General features: G+C 36.5%; 1 protein-coding gene across 2 annotated transcripts in view; it reads right to left on the reverse strand.

Moving 5' to 3' along the window:
* The window catches only part of OSBPL11 (oxysterol binding protein like 11), a 91,678-nt gene that overhangs the window by 27,993 nt on the left and 38,752 nt on the right, over positions 1-24,933 (reverse strand). For both annotated transcript variants that reach the window (XM_070788838.1, XM_019956982.2), the window contains exons 6-9: positions 16,960-17,161; positions 14,468-14,613; positions 8,601-8,741; positions 1,599-2,097 (exon numbers count right to left, since the gene is read on the reverse strand). In XM_070788838.1, coding sequence (XP_070644939.1) covers positions 1,599-2,097; positions 8,601-8,741; positions 14,468-14,613; positions 16,960-17,161 — 988 coding nt within the window. The remainder of the gene's footprint in view (positions 1-1,598; positions 2,098-8,600; positions 8,742-14,467; positions 14,614-16,959; positions 17,162-24,933) is intronic.

Below are 24,933 nucleotides of genomic sequence, written 5' to 3' on the forward strand. Positions count from 1 at the left end.
AGGTCCAAGAAATATGTAATTATTGAAAAGGAAAATAAGACTAGCTAGGATAACTGAAATTCAAAGAATCCTAAAATCTCATTTATCTAATAATTAAACACATTTTCCTCCTACTTTAAAAGAAAAACAGCTGCTAACAGGAGCAAAATAAATTGTGAGAAGTTCCATTCTCTGATTTAATTTACCTTCTGTTGAAGGTGTCAATGGTAATTTAATTTTAAAAAGACAAATCTATGAATATACAACCAGCACTTAAATAATAATAAAAAAATATCAATACCACCTTCTCATTTAACACATGAGTAAGCTATTAATGCTTTTCCTCATTTCTTGAGGTATTTCCTTTCTTAGAGTGGGAGAAGCCACCAGATACTATCTGTCTCATGAACTGGTAAGAGTAACTGGCCTTGGGGAGAGTGTGCCAAAGAATGAGGGTCTTAATCTGACTATGCCTTAATTTCTATGATTCTGGACACATTCCATCACTACCAGACTTCAGGTTTTTCATCTCTAAAATAAGTAAACTGCTTTGTGAAGAGCCTAAGGTTAATGTGATAGACCTTATAACGGAGTTAGCCAACTCTTTTTTTTTTTTAATACAATATCTTACTATGTTATAAAAAATTTGATTAGTTTGAAACATTACTTGGAAACTGACTCATAGCACAACAGGTGTTAAAGATGAGGAATGCTTGTAAGGGGAATAAAATATTTTCTTCAGGGCTAAAAAAACACAATCTCAAAATGTTAGGGTCACAGGCTTAACTACACCATGCTTATATTTAAAACAAATTTTCTCATGCATAGGAGTGTTCCTTTGACATTAAAATAGCAGAGTTTTTTTCTTCCATTATATTTTCATTAACTCTGCAATGATTTCTGTGGAGACTTGTCTGTTGTTGTTAATCTGTTTTTTGTATTCTTAGCCAAAAAACACAGAACTTCTTTTAATTGTTAAAAGAAATTAAAAGAAAACAATTCCTTTTAAAAACAATTTCTTTTAATTGTTATAATCATTTGTGCTGGAATAGATTTAAAGTTTGGCAGTATATTTTAAAATATTTTATTAATATTTCCTATGATATATAAAAGATACAGACATAGATTTACCTAGAAAATATTTCTTGAGTGCTATTTATAATAAAAACATGTTTTATGTTTTTAAAGCATTATCAATAACTTGAGAAAATATTCACCGCAAAAAAGGAGGACACAACTACATAGAGAGAATCCTAATTTTATAAAACTGAAAGTATGAACACACACACATAGAAAAAATACAAAATACTAGCTATATTTATTTATCTCTGAATGAAGGAATTAGACATACTTTTTCACCTTGACACTTTTCTAAGTTTACTAAATTTTCTATAATAAAAATAATTTACATTTAAAATCAGGAAAAAAATTGCAAAAGAAATTTTTATTTGTTGATAGATTCACCCTCTCCCCTCTACCAACATTCTAAAACATACTAGGAATTGGGGGAAAAAGTAGTACACATACAGTTCAAATTTACAATTAATATTTATCTAGCTTCCCCCAATTTAAGGCTATAGTTTGATGTGAAAAATTGGAGAATAATTTTTTCTACTTACCTTCCCCAACCATTGTCACGCCTATTGACATGCCTAAGAATTTGCTCTTAGTCCAGACATGTGCATTTACACATATCTTCCTCTCTGCACATTCAGCATAAAATCCTGAGACTGGAGGATGATGGGAAACCTGCTCGGCAACAAATCTGACTGTGTAACAGTCTGAACCCATCTGGTTCAAAGCCTCCTCTGATGGAGGTACATGATTTGTGATGGCCTGGGTAGAAGAGCTGTTAATGACACTGGATGCTACCTCGCTTTTGGGCATCCTCCAGGAACAGTGAAACGTTTCTCCAATGATAGGATTGTATGGTTTCTTAGCAATGGCTCCTTTACGGCCTTCGTGAAATGAAGTAAGGTAGTACTCAACAAAACGAATCATCCTGTCCTCAGCTGTAGCTCCATTAGTGATGGCTATAAATAGGTCTGGATGAGACATAAAGTCTGCATACATTTCCAACAAGGATCGCTTCTCTAAGATAAATGTAGGAAGCACCACCTAAAACAACAATAACAACAACAAATCAACCAAAGAGGGAAGTACAAAAAAACAGTAATAAATACTTTCAGAGAATTGAGATGATAATATACACATGAAACAAGAATGCTTTCTGAAAAAGAAAATTCAGAAAAAATTAAAATATGATAGGAAAAATTAAAATTCAAGAGAATGGTTAGAAGATAAAGGTGAGGACCTTCCTAGTCTGGTCCTCTATTCTCCTATGAGATTTTTGCTTCTTTCAAGTCTGTTTCTTTATTTTGGTCTTTATATTCCTAATTAGAGGTCTTCTCAAAGACCTGATACATCTGTAGAGAATGATTCTTATTTCCCTGAAAATATTTCATTCTAGATGGGTATTAAAAGCAGAGTCACAAAAGACAAGTAATTTGTGTCAGTAAAAAATAAGTGTGTTATACTTTGAGGAAATCAAAATTGAAAAAGACACACGTACTCCAATGTACACTGCAACACTATTTACAAGAGCTAGGACATGGAAGCAACCTAGATGTCTATCAACAGATGAACAGATAAATAAGTTGTGGTACATATATGCAATGGAATATTACTCAGCCATAAAAAGGGATGCATTTGAGTCTGTTCTAATGAGGTAGACGAACCCAGAGCTTATTATACAGAGTGAAGTAAGTCAGAAAGACAAACATGGTATATTAATGCATATACAGGGAATATAGAAAGATGGTGCTGATGAACCTATTCACTGGGCAGCAGTGGATATGCAGACATAAAGAAGAGACTTACGGACATAGAATGGAAGAAGAGGGTGGGACTAATGGAGAGAGTAGCAAGGAAACATATATACTACCATATGTAAAATAGATAAGTCAATGGGAATTTGCTGTAGGTAACAATCTAGAGCAGAGAAGGCAATGGCACCCCACTCCAGTACTCTTGCCTGGAAAATCTCATGGACGGAAGGGCCTGGTGGGCTGCAGTCCATGGGGTCACTAGGAGTCGGACACGACTAAGCGACTTCACTTTATTTTTTCACTCTCCTGCATTGGAGAAGGAAATGGCAACCCACTCCAGCGTTCTTGCCTGGAGAATCCTAGGGACGAGGGAGCCTGGTGGGCTGCAGTCTATGGGGTCGCACAGAGTCGGACATGACTGAAGCGACTTAGCAGCAGCAGCAGCAGCGACAATCTAGAGGGGTGGGATGGGGAGGGAGGTGGGAAGAAGGTTCAAGAGGGAGGGAACATTATGTGTACCTATGATTGATTCATATTAATGTATGGCAGGAACAAGCTCATTGTTATGAATCAATTATTCTTCAATTAAAAATAAATTTAAAAATATAAGCATGCTTAAAAGGAAATAGCCTTTCCAAATGGTTAAGGTCAAACAATCAATTCAGCACTTGAAGAGGGTCAACTAAAAAAAAAAAAAAAACAACCACTTCAAATTCCTAGATTGGATAAAAGTATCATAAGGGGAAAGACATAAGGGAAGAGAATGGTAATTTACATTTAATTTTAACCTCAAGAAGACTAATTCTAAGAAAAGACCTTTTGATACTTAAAGCCAGGTAAATAGTAGGAAGATTAAACATTTTATTTAAAGCAGAATTGGAGAAGCACTGAAATTGGTTCAACTCTGTGACAAAACAATCTGGCAACATTTTTTCAAGAGCCTGTAGATTTCATATCCATTTAGCCTAATAATGATTCTTTGAAGAATCTAGTCTTAGGAAGTAAGAAACCTGAAAATAAAATTAAAACAGTCTATGTTTTTAACTCTGTACTGTGCTTAGTCAGTTCAGCTGTGTCCAGTTCTTTGCAACCCCGTGGACTGTAGCCCACCAGATTCCTCGATCTATGGGGACTGTCCAGGCAAGAATACTGGAATGGGTTTGCAGAAGAGCTATGCCCTTCTCCAGGAGATCTTCCCAGCCCAGGGATCGAACTGAGGTCTCCCGCATTGCAAGCGGATTCTTAACTAGCTGAGCCACAGGGATGCCCCAGAATACTCTGGGTCTAGTTAAGTGATATGATAAAAGGGTACAAAGTAACCCTCTATAAATTAAATGATTGATATTAAGACAATTTCCCACCTAGCCCTCTTCTCCTCCCTGACTCCTACTTGCTTTACCTACCTAAGCAAGAAGTTAGAAGAATTTTCTTCTAGGGGAACTTGACTAACCATAGAGGAAAAATCTAATGATACTAACATCAGGTTCCCCAACAAATTCAGATTACTCAATGTTGAAAAGCACAGGTTCCACTCACATGTTCAAAACTTAAAATCAGGTTTTTAGTTCCTCTATACTTAAACATGAGTGGAAATCCAAGAAACATGAGATCTCTAAGAATACCTCTCCTAAGAAATATAAAGAAAATATACAGCCAAGATTGTACTCACTATTCACTTTCCTCTAAGTAACACTGTTACAGGGTACATATATAGGTGGTAAAACTATAAATGAAAGTAGGGGGATGATTAACACAAAAGACAAGTTAAGTTGTTACATCCAGGAGAAAACAGAGGACTACAGCTGGAAGGGGCACTCAGAGATCTTCCAAGATCTGGCAATGTTCTGTAACTTAATCAGAGGTGAGTACACAGGTATTTGTTTTACCATTGTTTTCTGAACTGTTTCTATGCACTCTAAGCCATGTACTTCTATATGTACAATACACTTCACAAAGAAAAGATATTAACTGAAAAAAATGGAAACGTTATAAAATTGGATATAAAATATAATTATATAAAGAAAAACTGAAAAGAAATCACAAAAAGTAACATTTGTGTTGTTAGGATGGTAGAATTATAGATTTTTTCCTTTCATTTTTCAAAAACTTTCTTTGAAAAGTTTATACTAAATTCATGACACTATTTTTTTTTTTCATGACACTATTTTTAAAAGAACAAAATAATGGAGGAAATGGCTATTACTTATTCACAATATGCAAGTAAGGACCTTCTTTGTTGCTGTAGTCACAGTACCTAGAACAGTGTCTGGAATATAAGGTGGCCTGACATCACTTCATGGGAAATAGATGGGGAAACAGTGTCAGACTTTATTTTTTGGGGCTCCAAAATCACTGCAGATGGTGACTGCAGCCATGAAAGTAAAAGATGCTTACTCCTTGGAAGGAAAGTTATGACCAACCTAGATAGCATATTGAAAAGCAGAGACATTACTTTGCCAACAAAGGTCTGTCTAGTTAAGGCTATGGATTTTCCAGTGGTCATGTAGGGATGTGACAGTTGGACTGTGAAGAAAGCTGAGCGCCAAAGAATTGATGCTTTTGAACAAGAGGAGAAGACTCTTGAGAGTCCCTTGGACTGCAAGGAGATCCAACCAGTCCATCCTAAAGGAGATTGGTCCTGGGTGTTCATTGGAAGGATTGATGCTAAAGCTGAAACTCCAATACTTTGGCCACCTCATGCGAAAAGTTGACTCACTGGAAAAGACCCTGATGCTGGGAGGGATTGGGGGCAGGAGGAGAAGGGGACGACAGAGGATGAGATGGTTGGATGGCATCACCAACTTGATGGACATGAGTTTGGGTAAACTCCAGGAGTTGGTGATGGACAGGGAGGCCTGGTGTACTGTGATTCATGGGGTTGCAAAGAGTCGGACACGACTGAGCGACTGAACTGAACTGAACTGAATACCTCATAAACCCCAACATTGTTCTTATGACTTACAAACCTACATTTACTAGAAGACAGTAAACACCACAATAACCAAATAAACTCTATACCTACTGCTCATTTTAACCAATTTTAAAGCTAGTGTTTTCTGAACCACTAATACAAAAATATTTCTAGAATAAAAATGATACTCAGTTGAAATACTAAGATTAGATGAAAGATGAATTGTTAGATGGCTTTCTTGATTCCTAAAATATCTGCTTCTTAGTAGGTTATTAACTTAACCAACTTACAAACTTTCTTATAATTACTGTAAATATAAGTAGAGAAATATGTTTTTTGATTTTGAAATACTTCAAAGTGAATGTTAAAAGCAAAATGTTTTTAAGTTACATTTTCAGGTAAGTAATTCACTGGAATCAAACAATCTTTTAATTTATACTTTTGTTACCTCACAGGCATTGAAAACCTCAATTCGAAATATACATCCTGAAGTCAATTTTGAAATTCCAAACTAATGCAAAGTAGCATTAGTAGTGATTCAAAATATATAATTCTACAGTAAGTAATGTCTAACATACATAGGTTTTGAACCTCATTGACTTTCTAAATCAACGTCATGGATTAATTGTTAAAACAAATAAAGGCACACTCATTAGATAAACTGGGAATGGAGAAGATGGGCCTAAAATTAAAAATTATACATCAGTGCTTCTCAAACTTTAATGTATATATACATATTTATTGAAACACAGATTCTGTTTCTCTAACTGTGAGATTGGGGCTGAGATTATACATTTCTAACAAGTTCTCAGGTGATGGTGATGATACTGACTTTCAGATTTTTTTTCTCCTTTCAGTTCTAAGGCATAACTGACAAATAAAATCATAAGTTATTTAAAGTGTACCTTGTAGTGATTTGATATACACATATATAGTTAAAGGGGGCTTCCCTGGTAGCTCAGCTGGTAAAGAATTCACCTGCAATGCAGGAGATCCTGGTTCGATTCCTGGGTCAGGAAGTTCCCCTGGAGAAGGGATAGGCTACCTACTCCAGTATTCTTGGGCTTCCCTGGTGGCTCACATGGTAGGAATCCACCTGCAATGTGGGAGACCTGGGTTCAGTCCCTGGTTAAGAAGATCCCCTGGAGGAGGGCATGGCAACCCACTCTAGTATTCTTGCCTGGTGAATCCCCATGGACAGAGGAGCCTGGAAGGCTACAGTCCATACGGTCACAGAGAGTCGGACACAACTGAGCAACTAAGCACAGCACACAGTAAAAGGACTTCCACCGTCAAATTAATTCATGCCACATTTTTAAAGTAGCAAGCCTTCAGACCAGGGGTGTGCAAACTGTGGCCTTCAGGTCAAATCTGGCCTCCTGTTTGTGTAATAGTTTTGTGTGGAAATACACTCATTCCAATCTAACATATTGGGTTGGCCAAAAGGTTTGTTCTGTAAGGTGTTACGGACTCCCCTGGTGGCTCAGATGGTAAAGCGTCTGTCTACAATGCAGGAGACCCGGGTTCGATCCCTGGGTTGGGAAGATCCGCTGGAGAAGGAAATGGCAATCCACTCCAGTACTATTGCCTGGAAAATCCCATGGACAGAGGAGCCTGGTAGGCTACAGTCCATGGGGTCCCAAAGAGTTGGACACGACTGAGAGACTTCACTTGCTTACTTGCTTGCCTGTAAGGTATTACACGGAAAAACCCAAATGAACCTTTTGGTTAACCCAGTATTATCCTGGCTGCTTTTACAAAGGCTGAGTTGAATACTGCTGATCCTTAAACAATATGGGTTTGAAACGCAGGTCTACTCATACATGGATTTTTTTTCCCAATAAACATACAAAATATACATGTAGAACATCATGTGCAAGACTTGTACTGAGGTGGATAGTCCACCTTTACATAGGCTTAAGGTGAGTAATACATAATATAAAATGAATATGTTAGTTTTATTACTGTTTCATAACTTTGCTTTCAAAGAATTATATTACCATAACTATCATACCTCTCTCATAAGGCAAGAAACTGTGTATTATCACAGGTATGTGGGATTTTTAAAAATTGAACAATGTTTCCTATATTATATCATGAATATGACTGTAATACTGCACGTCACAAAAATCTTATAACAATATTCATTAGTATATAGGCTAGGCTACCATGAAGCCTAGGATACCATAAAACAATCATGTTGCTGCTTCATCATTATCAATGCATAAATTATTATACCTGTAAATAAACATGAATATTTTTCATGTTCTTTTCATTTTTAATGTCTAGTATTAGTAATACATATAAACAAAAGTTGTGCTGAGTATTTTTGTTAATGGTAAGGCTTCCAGTAAATAAATTAGTAGCTAAGTTTTGAAGGATTTCAAAAATTATATGTGGATTTTCAACTGCATGAGGGCCTAGTGTCCCTAACCCCTACACTGTTCAAGAATCAACTACAGCTACCTCAGAGATCTATGCCCACATAGCTAAAAACATCTACTATCTGATACTTTACAGAAAATGTTTGCTGACCTCTGTTACAGATAATACCCAAAATGTACTATCAAACATGAAATAAGAATAAAGCAGCAGGATCAATGACTTTAATAGTTTTATGGGATTAAATCCTTTTCTTTAGATTCTCCAATTCTGTATTCCAATGGACTCTTTTATTTTGCACAAAAACAAGACTATAGGTCTTTAGTTGCCATGTGACTTAATCTGCACAAAAAACCATCACATTTTTAATGAAAATAAGAAATGTTGATCAGGAAAAAAAGAAACCAACTCATAAAGATTAAAAAGCCCTGACAGCATTAACAATTATAGGTATAGTCCTGACCAAATGATCTTCATAGACTGTTTATCCCATTACTTACTCTTGTTAAGTCCATGCCCAGCTTGAGCTGTGATAAGAGATGTAGAATAACACTGCGTTGCTCTTCCACAGCTCCCAGGTCATCCTCCTTGTTGTCACAAGTATCCTCCACCTCATCATCTGCATTTATTTCTTCAGGTTCCTTGATGCAAAATAAAGCAAAAGTCTATTGTTACAAGTGCATATCAATATGCACTAAGAATAAAAGTATAAACATCAGATGATGACATATTGGGCCTAAACGAAACTGAGAGCAGACAAAAATCTTTCAGAAAATACAACTTACATCATTTGGCCATGGAATAGATTTGCTTCAAAGAACGCATTATCACTGACATTGGACATACTGTTGTTTTGTCATATGCATCACACATAAAATACATATGCTTTGTGAAAATAGGATTTTTCAGGAAGAATGAAAAATGTCTCATCTGAAACTTAGGCTTTGAAGGCTTTCTCCACCTGCCTAGGGGCCCTACTACTATCTATAATTCAAGATGTTTTGAGAATTAAATATTTGCCCCATTTTTAAGCTAATACTGTCAAAGTAAAATTTTAAAGTGACTGTACATATCAAGTCTAACTTCTGTAATCTGTATTTAGATATTTACTCATCCTTGGAGTTGTCAGGAAAAAACTGTGGGGATGAAGAGAATTCCAGGTGCAGGTATGGAAACCCTGTAGTTGGTTATGCAGTCTTAAGACTACAAAACATTCTCTGTACAGTTTTTCAATCAATCAATAAAACAACCCCTTGAAAAGCCAAAATTGTTTACCCTCCTCCTCCAAATAACTGCTTAAAAGAAATCTAATTTCATTTCATTTTTTAAATTAGGTTTATTTATTAGTTTTGGCTGTGCTGAGTCTTTGTTGCTGCACATGGGCTTTCTTTCGTTGTGGCAAGAGGAGGTTACCCTCTATTTGTGGTGCACGAGTTTATCACTTCAGTGACTTCTCCTATTGCAGAGCACAGGCTCAAGAGCACGTGGGCTTCAGCAGTTGTAGTTCGCTGGCTCAGCAGGTGCAGCTCACTGGCTCAGTAGTTGTGGCGCAAAGGCTTATCTGCCCTGTGGCATGTGGAATCTTCCTTGACCAGGGATCAAACTTGTGTTCCCTGTATTGGCAGATGGATTCTTTACCACTGGACCGACCACCAGAGAAGTCAGAGAAATCTAATTTCCTATTTTTATTTAAACAACAAGTAACAGTTTCAAATCCCAAAATTCTAAATAATTTTATTGGATGTCACTTTCCATGTTTATGTGGGGATGGAATACGATCTTTCTCAGGGGTACCTCTTTTCATTACCTTTGTGCAAGAGAGCTTTCATGAGTATATTATCTTTGGTAATGTGTTAAATTTTAAGTTATGAGGGTTTTAAAAAAGAAATGATTCTGTTAATGTCTCTGCTTTTAATTTTCTATTCCCATAAACAAATCCTATCAAATAAGAAGCCCATCTGTTCTCTGTAGCTAGACAAAGAAAACCAATCCTAATCAGGCATAAAATAAAGAACTTAATATTCTTAAAATATTAAAAACAAAATACAAAACTTGGTGATAGAGATGAAAAATAATGAATTTCTGGTCATTCTTTTGCCTTTGTTCTCTTTTTTCTTCTTCCTTTCTATCATCCCTTCTATCAGTAAAATCCTTATTATATCAAATTTTGACAAATCAATTAATAGTCCAGTTCAGAAAGCAAAGAAGAACTAAAGAGCCTCTTGAAAGTGAAAGAGGAGAGTGAAAAAGTTGGCTTAAAACTCAACATTCAGAAAACGAAGATCATGGCATCCAGTCCCATCACTTTATGGCAAATAGATGGGGAAACAATGGAAACAGTGCCAGACTTTATTTTTTGGGCCTCCAAAATCACTGCAGATGGTGACTGCAGCCATGAAATTAGAAGATGCTTGCTCCTTGGAAGAAAAGCTATGACCAACCTAGAGAGCATATTAAAAAGCAGAGACATTACTCTGCCAGCAAAGCTCCGTCTAGTCAAAGCTATAGTTTTTCCAGTGTCACACATGTGGATGTGAGAGTTGGACTATAAAGAAAGCTGAGCACCGAAGAATTGGTGCTTTTGAACTGTGATGTTGGAGAAGACTCTTAAGGGTCCTTTGGACTGCAAGGAGATCAAACCAATCAATCCTAAAGGAAATCAGTCTTGAATGCTCATTGGAAGAACTGATGCTGAAGCGGAAACTCAAATACTTTGGCCACCTGATGTGAAGAACTGACTCACTGAAAAAGACCCTGATGCTGGGAAAGACTGAAGGCAGGAGGAGAAGGGGACGACACAGAATGAGATGGCTGGATGGCATCACCAGCTCGATGGACATGAGTTTGAGTGAGCTTCAGGAGTTGGAGATGGAGAGGGAAGCCTGGTGTGCCACAGTCCATGGGGTCACAAAGAGTCAGACACGACTCAGCAACTGAACTGAACTGAGTCCAATTCATTTCTTCAGAGACCAAATACAACAATTGCTTGTATATACCACAATTATTTGTTTTTACGACCTTAAGGAGAGATTCCCAAAGGCGAATTTCTCAATTTCCCTTTTCTATGGCTAGTAAGTCTGTTAGGAAGTACTTCCTGTAATCTATCCTAAGTCAGTTGCATAATACAGTTTAAGTATATTTGTGAACGTATACTTATTATAAATCAGAGAAAAAAACTGATCATTCCTCTTTCTATATACAATACTAAATATAACAATTTTTCATTTGAGAAATGTCAAGGGGGGAGAAATACAGATCTTGATTAAATAATGTCCTTCAGCTTCTGAAAGGTACTATTACATTTGAGGTCAGAACCTAGGACACAGATTAATAATGCAAATATATCCTTAACATTATTATACACAGTTATACCCAAAGTTTATTGTGTAGTTTAATGAAAATAGTATTAAACTAAAGAGATAAAACAAATTTGACAGAAAAGCTAAAGAACATATTTTTGTTATCTTTATAAAAATAGTCAAACACTTAATAGAAAAAAAAGGAATTACATTCGCGAATAAATACTGATTCTAAAGTATGATATGAATGGAAGATTCTGGAAGCTCTCTTTTCTTTTTGAAATGCCTCTTCTTAGAGATCATGCCTTTCTCAAACAAAAGCTTAAGGTTAAAAAAAAAAAAAAGGCATTACCAAAATTCAAACAAACTGCTCAAATGTATAAAATCCCTACAAACTCAGAATGACTAGTAAATACAGTGGCAAAAGCAGTTGAGTTTCTAGGTATTCATAATATCCGGAGATTGCATGGCAAAAGGAAATTCCACAAAACTCATACCAATGCCATTTTTTGTTTTCCTGATTTCTGACTTGGGCACTAAGGAACTGTGGGCTTCATTCTAGCCTCTAGCATTTATCTTCTCTATCACCTGACAGCAACATTTCCACCACTATAATACATGTTTCCAGCTTGCACTGACACTTATATTCCAAAAAAGGCATAGGTGAAATTTTCAAACAATTCAGGTCTATTCTTGTATGCTTGAAAGTGAAAGTCGCTCAGTTGTGTCTGACTCTTTGTGACCCCATGGACTATACTGTCCGTGGAATTCTTAAGGCCAGAATACTGGAATGGGTAGCCTTTCCTTTCTCCAGGGGATCTTCCCAACCCAGGGATCAAACCCAGGTCTCCCGCATTGCAGATTCTTTACCAGCTGAGCCACCAGGAAAGCTTGAGTGGAGTCTAAAATCTTTTGTTAACTGAAAAAAAAGAATCTATGCACTTAGAGTTTTTTCTGTTTGCACTGGGTCATACACTAGGCTACTCATTTCAAAAGGTTTAGAAATTCAACAATCCTCTCCCCCACATCCCTGTGCCCTATCTCTACCATATTTCTATCCTGATCTCCAACATGTTTTGTATTCTCATTTAGAAGAATAAAAATGTTGTGGAGTATATGACCTATTGTTTGTAATTTTTCACAAAAAATTATAGTCCTGATCTCTGCAAAGCTTTGGTTTCATCATTTCCAAACTGTTTTTCATGTACATTAACAATCATACATCCTCTTCCCACATAAAATTCAACATGTTTATAAACTATACTAAACCTTTTCTCTTAAAAAGCTTTCTTTCTAATTTTGCTAGGTTTTGTGAATGGGACCCTAATTTTAATCTCAATTTAGGCTCAAAAACTTGGAAGTCATTTGTGATCCAACCCTATATCCAGTCAATCACAAGTTCAACTGATTTTTTATTTGAAATGCATATTACCTGTTCATGTCTTCATTCCTACTTCCACAGACTTCTATCCACACTTCAATTCCAAGTCATATGATACACCAATCTTCTTATACATTTTGCATCCCTCCTCATGCTCATGATCTCAGTATCTGTCACAATAAGACTAAATTTTTCTGCCTGATTTTACACTGTATTCTGTGTAGCAGTGTTCCAGGAATAATTATTCCACAAAGAATGCAACATGAATGGCCATCTGGATTTGTAAAATCCAACAACCCTGGGGTCATTTTCCATAAACTAGGTGCTCTGCTAAATTTACTTTATCTTAATAACAACTTATAATGTATTATTACCCCTACTTTACAAATGAGAAAGTTAAGCATGGTTAATGAGTTGGCCCACATGTTAGTAAATGACAGGACCCAGGTTCACCAGCATCAGGCAAGCCTTCCCCACAGTAAGTAGGAACTCTAAATGATTTTAAGTCTCTCCAGTGAAAGAACGGTCTTCTATTTTTGTGTCTCCTCTAATTCTTAACATTGGACTTGTCATATACTAATATAACTTAATGAATACTTACTAACTGCTTGACTTCACAAATGAATTAGTTAAGAAACTAAGACAAAGAGGATTTTTTTTTTTTCTTCTTCCTCAGTCACCCTGCTGCCACTGCCTGCCTCCTTGAGTCAAAACCTTTGCCAGCTTTGGAAGTCCCTGTGTTGTATGTTTCTTTCAAGAAGTAATTTACTAATATATAAATAACCATAAACCACGCCTGACTCTTGACTCAGTAATTTTAGCTGGGAATAACTTAAGAAATAATCTAAATAAAGGGGAGAAAAAAAAATAAAACAGTAGACAAAATGATAGAGCATTATTTATAAGAACAAAAAAAAATAACAACCTAGACATTCAATAGCCTACTTCAACCTTTAAAATTTTTAATTATATAGGCCAGAATAACATATAAAAACACTTATGAGAAGTATCAAGTAAAAAGAGCTTAAAACAAAACTATCTATGTAATTATGATAACCATAAAAATAAAAGATGTAAACTCAAGAGGCAAAAAAACAGTATGATATGTCACAGAGGTAGAACTAAGAATAGAAGAGAGCCTGTTTAGCTTCTGGGAAATGTGCAACGAACATTACTTTACTAAAATATTAAACTCTAAGACTGCATGCTATTTTAAGTAGACTAACACTTTCTTTTTTTTTTAGACTAACACTTTTAAAAATTGGTTTGGTACAGTGCTTACTATCAAAAAAAACCTTAATAGTAAACTTTTAAACTTAATAGCAAACTTTTAAACTTAATAGCAAACACCTACTAAATAATGTTAAATTAAGAAATCTATGAGATAAATATCACGCAAATAATCTTCCATTAGAAAAGCTGTTTTCCAGAAAAAGAAAAACATGCAAATTTTAAATACATTTATATAAAGCAAAAGTAAACTAAAACTAAGAAGGACACATAATTTAACCTGGAAAACACAGTATGTACAAGTTTTACACAATAGAGCCCTTCCAAAGCCAATGCAGTTCAAAGTAGAACAACTCTTAGAGTGAGCTCTCTAGAGTATGCACATCCTGACAATGAAAAGGTGCTTTTCAGTAATTCCTAATTTTTACTCCAAAACTGTATTTTCGTATTACCTTACCCTTGCTAATAGTCCAGATTCTGCAACACACTGCTCTTCTGGGACTGCCACTGGCTTACTTTGCTCAGTTGCAAAGGGCTGGTCAGCTCCATTTTTATAGTGGTTTGATAATGGTATCTTTGGTTCTAACCATTCGATTGTCGTTCCTGATGAAGTAAGAAAAAACTTTCGCTGAAACTTGCTCATAATCTGGAAAGTTCAGCAAATGTGGATTTTATTAAACGATTTTGTTTTGCATCTACAAGGCTAAAAGCAATTCAAAACCTGTTAAGAGACTCTGCAAGACAGTGACTTGTATCTCATTAGCATGAGCATGACGATTGGTTATTTTACAACAGAGCAACCTGCAACTTGTAATCAGATACCATTTAAGTGAATCAACCCTGAATAGGAGTGAACTCACTTCCTGGGAAAATCTGAATCATTAAGTGTATTCTCACCCCAATAGTTGACCTTTCTGCATGAATCTTGACCCTCTAGTGATAAGAAGTATGCAGTTAGACTTGAGGAAATCACAATTACAGGAATAGCCTAGGATTGTGAAACAGTAAAATCTACTTCAATTTGGGGTTGAACCTTATTCTCAGTACCAATTTTCTAACCAATCAAGATAACCCCACAATCTAATTTAAGAATTGCAGATCCATGTCCATTATGGTTTTCTTTCCAATCATATAAAAAGGCTCCATATACTTTGAAACTGAAAGGTTCTTCTACTGAATAAATAATAGCTGACCTAATGAAAGACAGTGGTCACATTTAGAGACTTGTCATCTTCTCAGTTAATGACTCAAATGTCTCTTATTACCCTCAACTAGTTTAACAAAGTGGATTCTATGCCTAATCAATAATGGAAAATGTTCCATTTGATTTCAGAGGCTGATCTAGGTTTCACAGAAGCTTGGTTATACAGTGTTACATTAAGGGATACTCAGACTACTACACCAGAAATTTAAAAGGAGTATGGAATTTACTTAGTCTATAACAAAATCCTAGACTTCAGTAGAGGAATAAATTACAAAGTACCTACCAGGCTTCCAGAGCATCTTGCCTTGGCACTTAGTTCAGATTCACTGAGGGGGATTCACAATTGGGGGAATGCCCTGGATAAGTTCATGGGGCCTGTTTCAAAACTCCAAAGAAATGAAAGCTCTTTGTTTCTACTTTGATATGTTTATTTTTAATATCAGCATCTAGATTCCCCTACTTCTTGAAATAAGATACACATAAACACTGAATTTAAGAGAGTTGTTTTAAGAGATTATTCACAGATATTTCACAGATGATTCACATAACAAAATTCTTTAGCAAACAAATCATCTGGTCTCAGGGTCCTTCTAAATCAGTTCTTTCTAAAATATCTTTCTTTCACAAGCAAGAGGAGTTCATTGAATCAGAAAACAATGAGTGTTGGGAATACTAAGTTACTACTATTAATTCATTGTGATGGTGGTGGGGAAATTGGGGCAATGTTGTTAAAGGGTACAGACTTGCAACTAGAAGACGAATAAGTCCTGTATATCTAATACACAGCAGTGAATGGAGTCAACAGTACTACAGTAAATATTTCAAAGTTGCTAAGAGACTAGATTCTAATTGTTCTCATTACAAAATAGGGAATTCCTTAGTTCCAAAGGTTAGGACTTGGCACTTTCACTGCCAAGGCCGAGGAAACTAAGACTCCACAAGCTCTGTGTGTCTGTATGTGTGTGTGTGTGTGTATGTGTTGGGGGTGGGGGGAGGGCAGGCCAAGAAGGGGCAGAGAAAAAAAGAAATGACAATTATGTGATATGATTGGGACATTAGCTAACACTCTGGTGGCATATAAATATATAAATGTGTTAAATCAACACTTTAAACTCGCATGTCAATTATATATAATATCATTTTATATGCACTATATGTCAGTTATATCAATTTTTAAATGAGTTTATTAATCTCATTTAATAGAAAAAGTCATTTTTTGTTATGCAGTAACAAATAATGCAATAACGCTGTTTTCCCCAGTAAATTAATTTCAACAAATAGGTGCTCTCAAATACTAGATGTATATCTTTATTTTTCAAACTGAAAGGTGACTGATAGACTTTTATATATATGTATCTCAACAGGGAAATAGTGAATAGTGGACTAAAGCAACCAAGGAATGATTCTAATGTTTCTACTTTGATTGATTGGATAGAGTAATGCCATCAACTTCAATAGAAATACAGAAGATGTAAATTTTTAATTCAGTTTTTGACAAGTTTAATTTGAGGTCTCTAAATGAATATTTAATTATATGAGACCTAAAATGGTTTTAGATTTGAAAAAGGACACAGTAAAAGAGATTTTGCATAACATTAGTATGATAATAAAAACCAAGAAGCTAGCTGGTTTTCTGTTTGTCTTGCTTTGATTAAGATTTTCTGGAGCAGAATTACAAAGAATGCAGTTACTATTTCCATGTTTTGACCTGCAATGTTCAGTCCTACCTTTAAGCAATAACTTACCTGAAGGCAATGAGCCCTTCTGATGTGATGCATGCTGTAACTGGAGAATATGAAAGCAGTCATTTAAGCAGTTCATAGTTGCCATGGAAGTAGCCTTGAGCATTAACAGATCCTGGTCCAGGGAACTAAGATGGCCAGAAGCAGGAAGGCATTCAATTCCTCTAATTAAGTCTCTTTGTTGTCCTTCAGCATGAGACATCATCTATGGAAAATAACAGTTCCATGTGTCTCACTCATGATCTCTGTATAGCATACAGTTGCCACTTTAATTACCATATTTTGTATAACATGTAACATACAATTGTCATTTTTAGGATATATTCAGCCTAGAAATCTATTTTAAATTTGTTTGGCTATTCTCAATAAGCATTTAATAGTGCTACTCAAAAAATGATAACACATAAGTAAATCTCCAACATATGCTGACTAAAAAGAAGCCATACCCAGAGAAACACATACTACTCGATTCAGTTCAGAAATTTCAGACACAGGCAAAATAAATCTATGGTTTATAGGTGAGGAAACCTCTACACATTAGAAGTCAGGATAGTGAAGACAGTATAATGATGAAGAGGCATGAGAGGGTCCTCTAGGGTACTGGTAATATTTAATTTTTTGATCCAGGAGGTAGTTACGTTAAAATTACAAGATGCACATTGTGTATCAGGTTCTTTTATACAAGGATACATGCTGAGAAGGTTAATTAAGAACTGGGATGGAGACCAAGGGAAGGGGGCCAAACAGATCCATTAGGTTTACCACTGGTCTAATGAAAAGAACTTCCATGATTAATTAAACAGAACAGAAGGCCAGATAAGAAATTATAGACAAAATTCTACAATTAGTTGATACATAAGCCCCACATATCCAGGGACAATCCCCATTCATGCTTAGAGTCCTGCTGTAATTATGTCTAAACCTGTTACAGCTTGAGGGCCAAATTATATACTTACCCTATTTCTTCATTTTACAAGAACTTCTTGGCATGAAATTAGAAATGGGATTATATATTATGGGATTATATATAAATGGGATTTATATTATGCCTCTTTTGCATCTCCCACGGGTCTAGGTTTCCTAACTATAATTGCTCTTCTCCTCTGTTTCTAACAATGCTATAAGCAAATACTAAGTTTTATACTTGTCAGATTTTTTAAACAAGTCACAAGTGCTAGTAATGTTGAGGGAAAAAATTACTACTCAAGTATATCTGAACCAAGATGAATTTATTACTTTCCAGACAAGGGAAAACTGTCCTTCCAGAACAAATCAAATAGCTAATCTTACGTAAACTTCTTGGGGACATACAACATTCAAGGATGGGTTGACTTTACAACAAAAGTAATAGCGTGGAGGAAGTATGGTCTTTAGGGACTGTCTAACATTCAGAAGGAAGCACAGTGAAACAGAGTTGCTAATGACTGAAGTGAGTTGGTTAAACAGGCTCCACATTACTTCCTAAGAGATTCAATCTAGAGCCAAACAAGAGACTATTTTTCACTTTCTTCTTTGAACTCAAGAGAATACAACTTCTTATTCTTACAACAAGAAAAACATTTGAAAAACTGGACATTCAAATTAAAAAAAACACCTATTCACTTGAATACACTCTTCAGAGAACACAAAGGAAAAAAAGATTATGCATACTTTCCTATATTATGTTATAAGCCAATAAAAGTTTAATAAAGGAAAAAATCATAAGCAGGATATCAACAATATGAATAATCAGCTCTCACAATATAACATTAAAGAAGAAAAGTGTTTCTTTATACAAATGGCCCAAAAAAGCCACTTGCTAGTTTTGATATTGTAAGTGAAGAGACCTAAGGACTTCCCTAGTGGTCCAGTGGTTAAGAATCAGCCGGCCAATGCAGGAGACATGGGTTCAATCGCTGGTCTGGAAAAGATTCCACATACTGCAGAGCAACTAAGCCTCGAACAACTACTGAGTCTGAGCTCTAGGGCCCTCAAGCCACTAAGCCTGCATGCTGTAACTACTGAAGCCCATGCTTTACAACAAGAAAAGCTTCCACAATGAGAAGCTCCCACACCACAACTAGAGAGGAATCCCCATCTTCACAATTAGAGAAAGCCTGCAGGCAGCAATGAAGACCCTGCACAACCAAAAAATAAAATAAACAAATTATAAAAAAAAAATTAAAATAAAAAAGTGAAGAGGCTTAAGAAAGTGATGCTCTTAACTGGAAAAAATAAAATTTAAATTATAATTAGAGTGCAAATGTTAAAATCTGAAAATTCCCTGGTGGTCCATTGATTAGGACTCTGTGCTTCCACTGCAAGGGGTACCAGTTGGATCCCAGAAGCTGCATGGCATGCCCCCTTCCTCCTGCCAAAGAATAAAATTTGGTTATGGTTCTTTCCAAAGCAAACAAATGGGCTGACCATATATTTACAATGAAATAGAACTGATTCTGTGAAGCTGTTTTAGTGACTGTTCCTGACAATAGTAAAACCAGTTCCTTAAGAATGAAAAACCATCATGAAAGCTGAAAACTTGCTTAATCTGTGTTTTGCAGCTAGGTATGACAAATACGATGATAATGAACATCACTTATGTGGCATATAGTTTGTCTGAAAATCAGATGAGAATCATGATTTTATCGCTTGTATTTTAAATGTGTCTCCCTTACTAGACTGGTGGTGTTAGCTTCTCCCAAGGCAGAGCATAGTAACCTGCAAGAAGCATGCACTGATTAATAGAGTGATTGATGGATTGTAAATTAGTAATTTATTGTAATTAGTAAATACTAAAATAGATCACTTTAACACTTCAGTAATAAATCCACAGAGCCACAATATGACTCGATTTTCAACAGTCAGTTGCTTTTGCCAACTGTTACTTCATTTATTGCTGGACTTACTCATGGACTTTGATTAAAATACTCCTTTCAAACTCACTTTGAATTATATCTTTGCATTATAACCAATTGGAGCTAGATCACTATAGAATAGCAATTCTCAAACAGTGCTCTCCAGATTCTTATGGGGCTCTTTTCAGGGGGTCTATGGAGTCAAGATTATTTTCACAATAATTCTAGGAAATTAATTTGCCTTCTTCACTTGGTGGCATTTGCACAGATGGTGCAAAAGCAATGGTAGGTAAAACTGTTGGTGTCTTAGAATCATGGCAGTTGATACAACAGTGTCACGATTGTATTCTTCACTGCCATGCACTTCACCCCCATGTAAGCATTGGGGGCTGGGGAAAAGACAGCCAATTTTGTTAAGAATATTTCTGAAAAATCAGTAAAAATTATTAGTTTTACTTTATCCACTCTTGAGTACACATATTTAAAACTGTCTATATGAAAAATGAGAAGCACACTTCTATCGCACATAAAAAAAAAAAATGTACAATACTGTTGCATACCAAAGCACTGTGGTTGCCCAAGGAAAAGCACTTGCGAGACTGAGTTACAGGTTGAACAAGCAGTTTATTTTCACAGATCACCACCTGACATGAAAGAACGTGATTATATTGGTTGTTCAGAAACACAGGTGACAACCTGGACTTGGGAAGGGCATCTGAAATGAGGGCAGTTTTGTGGGATCTGATACTATCTCAGCTAAATGGTGTCAGAACTGAACTAAATTGTAGAACACCTAGCTGGAATCTACCAAGAATCAGAGAATTACCTAGTGTGAAGGAAATCCCCACACATTTGGTGACTGGATACAGAAGTATGGGGTGTTATAGTAGCATAGAGGAGAAGCACAAGAGTGTTGTTTTTCCCTGACAGAATGATTGCTAATAACTATAGCTCTTCAGGCTTGGGAGTATGTGGTAGACATCCTTTCAAAATTAAACAAAATGATATGTCACTTCAAGAAAAACAACTGACAGCATTTGTTGCCAATTATAAAATATTCTAGGAATCAGCGAACTAAAATGGACTGGAATGGGGAATTTAACTCAGATGACCATTATATCTACTACTGCGGGCAGGAATCCCTTAGAAAAATGGAGTAGCTATCATGGTCAACAAGAGAGTCCGAAATGCAGTACTTGGATGCAATCTCAAAAACGACAGAATGATCTCTGTTCGTTTCCAAGACAAACTATTCAATATCATGGCAATCCAAGTATATGCCCCGACCAGTAATGCTGAAGAAGCTGAAGTTGAACAGTTCTATGAAGACCTCCAAGACCTTTTATAACGAACAACCAAAAAAGATGTCCTTTTCATTATAGGGGACTGCAATGCAAAAGTAGGAAGTAGAGACATACCTGGAGTAACAGGCAAATTTGGCCTTGGAATATGGAATGAAGCAGGGCAAAGACTAATAAGAGTTTTGCCAGGAAAATGCACTGGTCATAGCAAACACCCTCTTCCAACAACACAAGAGAACACTCTACACATGGACATCACCAGATGGTCAACACTGAAATCAGATTGATTATATTCTTTGCAGCCAAAGATGGAGATCTACACAGTCAGCAAAAACAAGACCGGGAGCTGACTGTGGCTCAGATCATGAACTCCCTATTGCCAAATTCAGACTTATATTGAAGAAAGTAGGGAAAACCACTAGACCATTCAGGTATGACCTAAATCAAATCCCTTATGATTATACAGTGGAAATGAGAAATAAATTTAAGGGACTAGATCTGATAGAGGAGAAGGAAATGGCACCCCACTCCAGTACTCTTGCCTGGAAAATCCCATGGATGGAGGAGCCTGGTGGGCTGCAGTCCATGGGGTCGCTAAGAGTCGGGCACGACTGAGCGACTTCACTTTCACTTTTCACTTTCATGCATTGGAGAAGGAAATGGGAACCCACTCCAGTGTTCTTGCCTGGAGGATCCCAGGGATGGGGGAGCCTGGTGGGCTGCCATCTATGGGGTCGCACAGAGTTGGACACGACTGAAGTGACTTAGCAGCAGATCTGATAGAGTGCCTGATGAACTATGGACGGAGGTTCGTGACAATGTACAGGAGACAGGGATCAAGACCATCCCCATGGAAAAGAAATGCAAAAAAGCAAAATGGCTGTCTGGGGAGGCCTTACAAATAGCTGTAAAAAGAAGAGAAATGAAAAGCAAAGGAGAAAAGGAAAGATATAAACATCTGAATGCAGAGTTTCAAAGAATAGCAAGAAGAGATGAGAAAGCCTTCCTCAGTGATCAATGCAAAGAAATAGAGGAAAACAACAGAATGGGAAAGACTAGAGATCTCTTCAAGAAAATTAGAGATACCAAGGGAACGTTTCATGCAAAGATGGGCTCGATAAAAGACAGAAATGGTATGGACCTAACAGAAGCAGAAGATATTAAGAAGAGGTGGCAAGAATACACAGAAGAACTGTACAAAAAAGATCTTCACGATCCAGATAATCACGATGGTGTGATCACTCACCTATAGCCAGACATCCTGGAATGTGAAGTCAAGTGGGCCTTAGAAAGCATCACTAAGAACAAAGCTAGTGGAGGTGATGGAATTCTAGTTGAGCTATTCCAAATCCTGAAAGATGATGCTCTGAAAGTGCTGCACTCAATATGCCAGCAAATTTGGAAAACTCAGCAGTGGCCACAGGACTGGAAAAGGTCAGTTTTCATTCCAATCCCAAAGAAAGGCAATGCCAAAGAATGCTCAAACTACTGCACAATTGCACTCATCTCACGCGCTAGTAAAGTAATGCTCAAAATTCTCCAAGCCAGGCTTCAGCAATACGTGAACCGAGAACTTCCTCATGTTCAAGCTGGTTTTAGAAAAGGCAGAGGAACCAGAGATCAAATTGCCAACATCCGCTGGATCATGGAAAAAGCAAGAGAGTTCCAGAAAAACATCTATTTCTGCTTTATTGACTATGACAAATCCTTTGACTGTGTGGATCACAATCAACTGTGGAAAATTCTGAAAGAGATGGGAATACCAGACCACCTGACCTGCCTCTTGAGAAACCTATATGCAGGTCAGGAAGCAACAGTTAGAACTGGACATGGAACAAACAGACTGGTTCCAAATAGGAAAAGGAGTACATCAAGGCTGTATATTGTCACCCTGCTTATTTAACTTATGCAGAGTACATCATGAGAAATGCTGGGCTGGAAGAAGCACAAGCTGGAATCAAGATTGCCGGGAGAAATATCAATAACCTCAGATATGCAGATGACACCACCCTTATGGCAGAAAGTGAAGAGGAACTAAAAAGCCTCTTGATGAAAGTGAAAGTGGAGAGTGAAAAAGTTGGCTTAAAGCTCAACATTCAGAAAACTAAGATCATGGCATCTGGTCCCATCACTTCATGGGAAATAGATGGGGAAACAGTGGAAACAGTGTCAGACTTTATTTTTCTGGGCTTCAAAATCACTGCAGATGGTGACTGCAGCCATGAAATTAAAAGATGCTTACTCCTTGGAAGAAAAGTTATGACCAACCTAGATAGGATATCGAAAAGCAGAGACATTACTTTGCCAACAAAGGTCCGTCTAGTCAAGGCTATGGTTTTTCCAATGGTCATGTATGGATGTGAGAGTTGGACTGTGAAGAAGGCTGAGCACCGAAGAACTGACGCTTTTGAACTGTGGTGTTGGAGAAGACTCTTGAGAGTCCCTTGGACTGCAAAGAGATCCAACCAGTCCATTTTGAAGGAGATCAGCCCTCGGATCTCTTTGGAAGGAATGATGCTAAAGCTGAAACTCCAGTACTTTGGCCACCTCATGCAAAGAACTGACTCATTGGAAAAGACTCTGATGCTGGGAAGGATTGGGGGCAGGAAGAGAAGGGGACAAGAGAGGATGAGATGGCTGGATGGCATCAGTGACTTGACGGACATGAGTCTGAGTGAACTCCGGGAGTTGGTGATGGACAGGGAGGCCTGGCGTGCTGTGATTCATGGGGTCACAAAGAGTTGGACAAGAATGAGTGACTGAACTGAACTGATAAAATATGAGCTTTAAAATGAAATTACAATTTTGGAAAACCTGTATCAGTCACCATAAGCTTTGCAGTTTCCCAATATTGAAAGCCTTTTCTGATGAAGTTGGTACGGATGTTAATGATTGTGAATTTTTGATATTGTATACCAGTATCTGTAAGGGCTGCCTAACTCCGAACTAACATTTTCCAAATGACTAATGCAGTGTTACAAAATCGTGCATAAGTTAAACATCCACTCAATGTGCAAGGCAAACCAGTGTACTGTCATGAAACAGAACCTGAAAAGTCCACTGATACATATTAGATTCCACACTGCATCTAACACTTAAGAAACTGTCACTGTCCACTTTTACTGGAGTATCAAAGAACAGCCACATTTACCTTAAAAAACTATTTTAAAACATTTCTCTTTTTTCCCCAACCACAAAGGTTTTTTTCATATAGTTCATATAGTTCAACTAAAACTACACATTTGCAGTAAATTGAGTTTGCAATAATTGCATTGAGTGCAATTATTTTGTTTATTTGGGGGGGAAAATAGCTGTTTGACATAAAAATATGTTATCTATGTTAATATGTATGAATTTATTAATTTTTATTTTAAAATAATAAAACATAAAATTGAAAGGTAAATTTTAAAAACAAGCATTTTTTAAATACCTGCTTCAATTTCTAATAAGGTAAATATTGGTAAGTTTAACCTATATAAAGCAAAAATTCTTTGAGGTCCTCAATAATTTTTAAGAGTGAAACAGATACCAAGGCCACAAAAAGCTTGAGAACACCCACCAGGAACCATGGTCAGTATAGTAACAAAAGTTCTCTCAATGTCTTTGAAAAGAAAAAGGAAATACATAGTCTCAAAGAAGCTCCCCAGATATTTTATTAACTACAGAGAAAAAGACAGCAACTTTACAGTGGAGGAAAGCTACTTTAATCAAGCAGAAGCTACCTTAACCACGAGATCAAGGTGAACATTACCAGTAACATACTGATATCACGAACTCCTTGATATAGGTACTGACAATACATATCTTCAAGGATATCTTTCCCAGGAATGTATAATTTCACT

The sequence above is a fragment of the Bos indicus genome, chromosome 1 (genome assembly GCF_029378745.1).
Source record: "Bos indicus isolate NIAB-ARS_2022 breed Sahiwal x Tharparkar chromosome 1, NIAB-ARS_B.indTharparkar_mat_pri_1.0, whole genome shotgun sequence".
NCBI lineage: Eukaryota > Metazoa > Chordata > Mammalia > Artiodactyla > Bovidae > Bos > Bos indicus.